Source organism: Hydractinia symbiolongicarpus, chromosome 11 (assembly GCF_029227915.1).
Source record: "Hydractinia symbiolongicarpus strain clone_291-10 chromosome 11, HSymV2.1, whole genome shotgun sequence".
In the NCBI taxonomy this organism is placed as follows: Eukaryota; Metazoa; Cnidaria; class Hydrozoa; order Anthoathecata; family Hydractiniidae; genus Hydractinia; species Hydractinia symbiolongicarpus.
Genome location: NC_079885.1, coordinates 24,227,632 through 24,234,330, shown reverse-complemented (window position 1 = coordinate 24,234,330; position 6,699 = coordinate 24,227,632). Strand labels below are relative to the sequence as shown.

The following is a 6,699-nucleotide window of genomic DNA, read 5'->3' as shown; positions in this document are numbered from 1 at the left end:
AAAAAGTTATATTTTTAGATTTTTTCTTTCTTTGGTATTAAATTTTAATTTGTTTTCGAGATCTTATCGCGAAGGAAAAAGTCCTGAACGTAGGGTTTTTCTGTTGGCATTGCTAAACGTTGCTTTTTATAAAAAGAACTTTTAAAAGTTTTGCATGTTAAAAAATATGTTTCTACGATAAAGAAATATTACTAAAAGTTTACTAAAAGTAGCTTTAGTTTTTTTTAAATAATTAGATTATTGGATTTGTTGTTTTTTAAAAGAACTTGTGCTTTTTAAATATATCAAGGTTAAAATCGCCTTACTATAATTAGTTTCGTTGTTAAAAAAAATAAAAATTCAATGGCCTTCATGTACAATTTTTTCTCGCGCAAAGTATTGTTTATAAACAATGTTTCTTACTATGCTTTTGTTTTTAACCCGAAGTAATTATTTTCGCGCAATTTGAAAGGAACTCGCTATCCTATTATTTTTTTTTTGAATGAAAGCAATTATTTTTGCAAGTTGAGCGTACGCGTAAGCTTACATCTGGACTGCACTGTATCTATTGCTGGTTGTTAACAGTTTTTTTCTTTTTTAGGTAAAACAATAATGAGTTATCCCACTCAACCAAGAGGAGTAAGTACTTCTAAACCTGTTTTAACTGTTAAAATAGACAATTTTTATTGTTTTACAGTTTTGTTGCATGTATAAGGATTAGAAAAACTAAAAAATATATATCTGCATGATAATACTAATGTCATTAAGAGGTTGTTATGGGTAAAATTTTAGTGAAAGCCTTACCAAACTTGTTAGAGTATTCAATTTTTACAAAACAAAATTGAAGACTGCTGTAGGTTTTTTCACATTTTTTTAAATCCTTTAATCTTTTTTTAAAATTTTATATACTGTATGTTTTACAAAAACTCTTATTAACTGATTTTCATGTTCAGTCAGCAATTAAAAGTAAAAAAAAAATAAATAAAAAATTATGTTTTTTTAACTTTTAATTTGCAAAGCTCTTGTAAAAGGCACATGTAAAAAGTTAGCAATTTTTTTTTAACTTGGTGACATCATCACAAAACTCAACCAGTTATCAAAAGTGCATGATCCTATATATTTTCTTGATCAGTGTTTCAAGCTCAAGGTAAACAAATTTCCATAAAAAAAATTTGTGTGGGTTATTGCTGATGTCATCGAAATTCAAATCAATCACTTTGGCTTCTCACTTGTGTCAAACGTTGAATCCGAATACATGAAAAAATAGATCGTAAACCATAATATATAGGCATACAAATAAATTTTTATTTCCCTACAGGATAAATAGTTTTTTTTATTTGTTTGTTTTTAATAAAGTACCAAACAGTCTGTAAACAAATTGAGACATACAACACAACTTTACAATGCCTAAGTGTATTTTTTGAGGATTTCCCATTGGTAGTTTCGTAGGAAGTTGCTAATGTTTGTCTTGTTTATCAGGGAAAGTAATCCACAGCTTAACACTAATAAAAACAGGCAGTTCACAATCAAATTTTGTAGGTTTATATTACCACTGTTGCTATTTTCTTGGAATTATTTTGTTTTGTATTATATTTAATTGCATGCACAACATATTTGAGATTTAAGTTTTTTGCTTATTATGGTAATGTTGAATTTTTTTTTATTATTATTTTTTTATTATTTTTTTTTTAGTTTTTTAGTTTTTTTTAGTTTTATGAAATATTATTCTTGGAGAATTGTTTTGTTTGACATTCTTAATTTCAGTTGGGCTAAGAAAGCTACCTCTTAAGCACAATTCTTATGATACAGTCTTTTTCTTTTCTAGCAATATCCACCACCTGGTGCACCTGGACAGTATCCACCCCCAGGAGCTTCCGGCCAGTATCCACCCCCAGGAGCTCCTGGTCAGTATCCTCCACCAGGAGCTCCAGGACAGTATCCACCTCCTGGTGCTCCTGGACAGTATCCACCCCCAGGAGCTCCTGGCCAGTATCCACCCCCAGGAGCTCCTGGCCAGTATCCACCCCCAGGAGCTCCTGGCCAGTATCCACTCCCAGGAGCTCCAGGTCAGTATCCACCACCAGGTGCTCCTGGACAATATCCACCTCCTGGACAATATCCACCCCAAGGAGTTCCAGGTCAGTATCCTCCACCAGGTGCTCCTGGACAGTATCCTGCCGCTGTCCCACCTGGACATTATCCAGCTCCTGGGATGCAGCCAGCCCAAACATCAGTAAGTTTACTAAATGGTATTTCTTTTGAGTCACCTAATTATTTTAAGAATGGGTTGCTTTCGGTCATGTTAAATTAATTTTGTGTTTAGTGAAAAAATAGGAGAAAGATTATTTGGCACTACTCCAGACTTTATTACATACCCAAGAAGCACTGCATTTCCCTATATACTTTCAATGCAACAATCATGGCAATAATTTTATTCTTTGTGCAAACTTTGTAACCCCATGCTATTAAAATCGATGAATTTGTATTTTTTAGAAACATTTTTATTTTTATGATAGAAATTATATAACAAAAATCGAAAAATTAATTTTGACCTCAATTCTCCTTTAAATAAAAAAACTGAAAAATATTATAAACACAATTTTCAGGAGTAAATTATTAAATAAATAAAAGCTTACTGGTTAATAATGTATTAAAAGAGTAAAACAATGCAGCAAAAAATATCATTATTAAATAAAAAAAAGTATGAAAATGCTGATCATTACATTTAAAACTTAGGGATAAGTTTTATTATTTTCATCAGGAAAAACACCTTACTAATGATGGCTCTCTGTTTTGTTAAATGCATTCTAACCCTCATCCTTTTTAGGGATGGGATGCTGAAGATTCTGATTCTGAAGACCGTATGTGTCATCTTATATTTTAAATATGCATGTTTGTTTTCTCTTGCATATACTTTATCCTTAATTCCTTTTCAGACATTAGATCAAAACATGAGAGAGTTCCAGTTACCGTAAAATTTGTCAACAAAACAAACCAGAAGATATCTTTGTACTGGATCAATGAGAAAGGAAAATTTAAGAAGATGGAAAAATTAAAAGAAGGTCGTATTGAAGTGATAAAGACATTTGAAACACATCCTTTTACTGCTGAGGGAAAGACAGGTCGTGACCCTGTTATCAATGGTAATATTGTATTTTTTCCACAGCCTTATCCTGGTGGACACGGTGAGGTGACAGCAGAGATTATGTTAGGCCCAAGTAAGTTTTTGTTCTTGTTTTTAAATAAACATTGTTTTACATATTTCTTTGTAGGATTTATTTTTTTATCACATAATTACCTTGACATTATGTATTTAAAAAAAAAACATTTTATAGAGGAACCATCGAGTCTTCGCTCAGCAGCTACTGGTCATCCTACCCGTGTAAAGTTCTCCAATCGAACTCACATGTATGCCACATTGAAATGGATCGATCCACAGGGTAAAGAACACAAAGTAAAAGACATTCCACCTAAAAAAGCCTGGGTAACAGATTCGTGTGAGGGTCATTATTTTATTGCATGTGAGCAAGGCAGAGAACATGAAATTCTTGATTTAAATTATGGCTGGTTTCATTTGGTTCAGCGAACAGCAAATCCCCAGCAAGTTCGAAAAATTTTGATTACAGAACGTAAGAAATTTGTTTTTTAACAATGCTTTTTTTAGTAACTCTAATTTCTAAGAAGCACTGCAATGTAAATAGGTTATGGAATTCTAGTGTGACTCCGTAATTGCACTACAACTTTTTTAAATTGCGAAACACATCAACAAGATTATGCTAACAAAAATATCTTTTTTTATGGCAGTACTAGTAATAACAGAACAGTCATTAGCGAAAAGTAGTTTTTTATTTAATTACTAGTCGATAAAGCCCGTGGAATAATCAACTGAGGCAGGTTAAAAATGAAAAGGAAGCGTCATTTGAATTTTGATAACGTCAGCAACCATTCTACAAAAAATACAACAACTTGTTTTCATGTTGCCTTTATTGTGTAGAGCTTAAACTGCTGATCAAGAAAATGTATATGATGATGCACTTTTAATGAGCGCTTAATGAAATATAAGGGTTCAAAAATATTGCTGACGTCAGCAATGGCTCGTCAAAACCCCCAATTTTTTTATAGAAATTTGTATACCTGTTGCCTTCATCGTATAGGTCTTCAAACGCTAAATGTATAGGATCATGTACTTTTGACAAAAATGAACACATCAACTTTGCCTGTTACAGACACACGGAACTGGCGTATTATTATATACTAGTCGATAAGGCCTGTGGAGAAATCCACTCAGGCAAAAGGTCAATAAACAGAAAGTTGTTTTAGATGTTTTGCTGACGTGAGCAGTGCTTGCAGATAAAAAAATTCTCGAACTTTGTATATTTATTGCCTGTAATGTGTAGGGGTTAAAACACTGATCAAAATAATGTATAGGATATTATGTTTTCAACGAACGCCTAAGAAGCTATAAAGTTTTAAAAATTTTGCTGACCTCAGCAATGGCCTGTCAAAACCAAAAATTTTTTTTTTTGAAATTTGTAAACCTGTTGCCCTCATCGTATAGATCTTGACACACTGATCAAGAAAATGTATAGGTTCATGTACTTTTGACAAACGGTTGCAGAGATTTTATGGTTTGAAGGTTTTTTGATGACGTCGTCCATTCCTAAACGGATTGAGGGACCTAGGTTTGGGAAAATTACCCAAATTGGTCCTAGGTGATCCTTAGTTACCTGCACGCTGAAAAATCATTGACATCACCACCTCATTTCCAAGTTATTTGGCCTTAAAGTTTTAAGTGCACTATAATGGCTTCATTAATTTAAAATAAGATATTGACGTTAAAGTAGTGTTATTGACGTAGCGTCGTAACGTCAGAAATTCTAACATTTGAGACATAACTTTTACGGTTACATCAAAGGAAAATAAGCATACTCACTTTGCCTGTTACAGACAGACAGACACACACACACAGTTAGCGTATTATTATAAAAAAGATAAAAATCAAAGTTTGCAAGAATTTCTAATTTGTAAGGCCCGAAAATATTATTTTTTTTATGTTTTTCAATTTCTAATTTATCTCTTTTAGCAATGGATGACAGTTCGAGCAGCAGTTCTGGTTAGATGATCAATCAAAGAATGTTAATGAACAATCACTTTTTTATAGATGCTTTCTAATTTATGTTCTTTTATTAAAATTCTTGGGAAAACTTAATAAATTTAATTTGTATATTTTGAATGATTTTGATGATTTTTTTCTGTTTGCCTAATTGTTAGTATACGTAAGGTGTTTGTCTGGAAAAAATCTTAAAATTAAACTAAAGTAACCGTGAAAACCTTAAACATGAATATTTCTAAGAATAATTTCATCAAGTTATAAAACATTGTCTTATAGTTGTGTTGTTTCCCATTTCATAGGTTTAAATGTTTGGTGATGTCATATTTGAATTCATTTCACTTGCACCTTGCTTCTACGAAGTGATTATCTTGTGCTTGTGTACATGAGGACCTTAACCCTATTCGGTCCGGGGGGGGCGGATTCCGCCCCCCCTGACGGTTTTTTTTTTAATAACTCCTGATTGCTTTCTTATATGGCTAATATGGCTATGATACTTACTGAGTTTCAACATTTATCTATTAGACACCTGCATGCTAAATTTTTAGGTCCAATACCTTTCAGAGGCTTTGATATTGGCCATTACTCGAAACTACCCCTAAAATCTCTATGAAATCCTTATAATGGAGAAAATATAATAACTCCTGTTAGGATTATCCTTAGAACTTGAAACTTGCAACACAACTTTGTTTCATCAAGAAGAACCATTTTGAATAATTTTGACACATGACTAATCCGATTTCCCGATTTTGTCGGATTTTACCCGAAAATCGGAAAAAAACGGATTTTTGGCAATTTTTTATTCGATCCATGTAAGAACCGGAAAATATGTGCAAAAAAATTTTTTTTTAGCTTTCAGAAACTTCAAACAGAATGTAAAAATTCGCTCTAGAACAAAAGTAATTATATTTTAAGCAGATAGTGGCATTTTTAACAATTTTCAAACTTCTGATGACGTCATAGAAAATGTGCTGACGCAATCAAAAATTTATTGCCGCCATTTTGTTCCTTTTATGACGTACTATAAGTGTGTCAAGTTTGATGCAATTTGAACAATCCTATGAAAAGTTATTGAGGGGGGGGCGAAATCAGCCCCCCTCCCCCCCCCCCCCCCCCCCGTTCATAGTATATTCGAAAACCCCCGGAAATAATGGGTAAAAATAATAGCAAAGAACAAATAAATAAATGAAACAATCCTTAAAATGTTGAAAGCAATTTGGTAGCCACTCGCTCCTCGTGATTTTTTTTATTTATATAACTTGTAAATAATTTTCCAACCTGCATATACTGCTTATGTGGATGAAGATATGTAGCAGTGAAAGCGACGTACAATATCTGTTGCTTCAAAGTTTTAAGGCAGGTTTTCTTGACAAATGATGTAGAAAATGAAGATTTAATATTGCTTGCATAAAACGATCAGGTTATATTTTTTCCCTTATTGCATGGCAATTATTCTATGTGAAATAATCAGTGATTTATGTACAAATTCATGAAAAAATACTTTAATAACTATTAGCTGTCCTGATTGTAAATTGGGAACTACCATTAGTAGTGGTAATGATGCTAAATTTTTTATATTTTACTAGGATTCTATTTTTTCGAGGTCAGAA

The 6,699-nt window shown here is 32.3% G+C and overlaps 1 protein-coding gene across 1 annotated transcript; it reads left to right on the top strand.

Moving 5' to 3' along the window:
* The first annotated feature begins 579 nt into the window (after positions 1–579).
* Positions 580–5,215, top strand: LOC130614759 (formin-A-like). The gene is made up of 6 exons (XM_057436208.1): positions 580–618; positions 1,805–2,212; positions 2,807–2,840; positions 2,916–3,197; positions 3,315–3,608; positions 5,063–5,215. The coding sequence occupies exons 1-6, from the start codon at positions 592–594 to the stop codon at positions 5,095–5,097; spliced, it is 1,080 nt and encodes a 359-aa protein (XP_057292191.1). The 5' UTR covers positions 580–591; the 3' UTR covers positions 5,098–5,215.
* Positions 5,216–6,699: the final 1,484 nt, after the last annotated feature.

Excerpts from the sequence above, each read along its gene's own strand:
- LOC130614759 (XM_057436208.1), top strand. The coding sequence starts at position 592 with ATGAGTTATCCCACTCAACCAAGAGGA. Across the intron at positions 2,213-2,806 it reads TGCAGCCAGCCCAAACATCA|GGATGGGATGCTGAAGATTC; the intron begins GTAAGTTTACTA and ends CATCCTTTTTAG. Across the intron at positions 2,841-2,915 it reads AGATTCTGATTCTGAAGACC|ACATTAGATCAAAACATGAG; the intron begins GTATGTGTCATC and ends ATTCCTTTTCAG.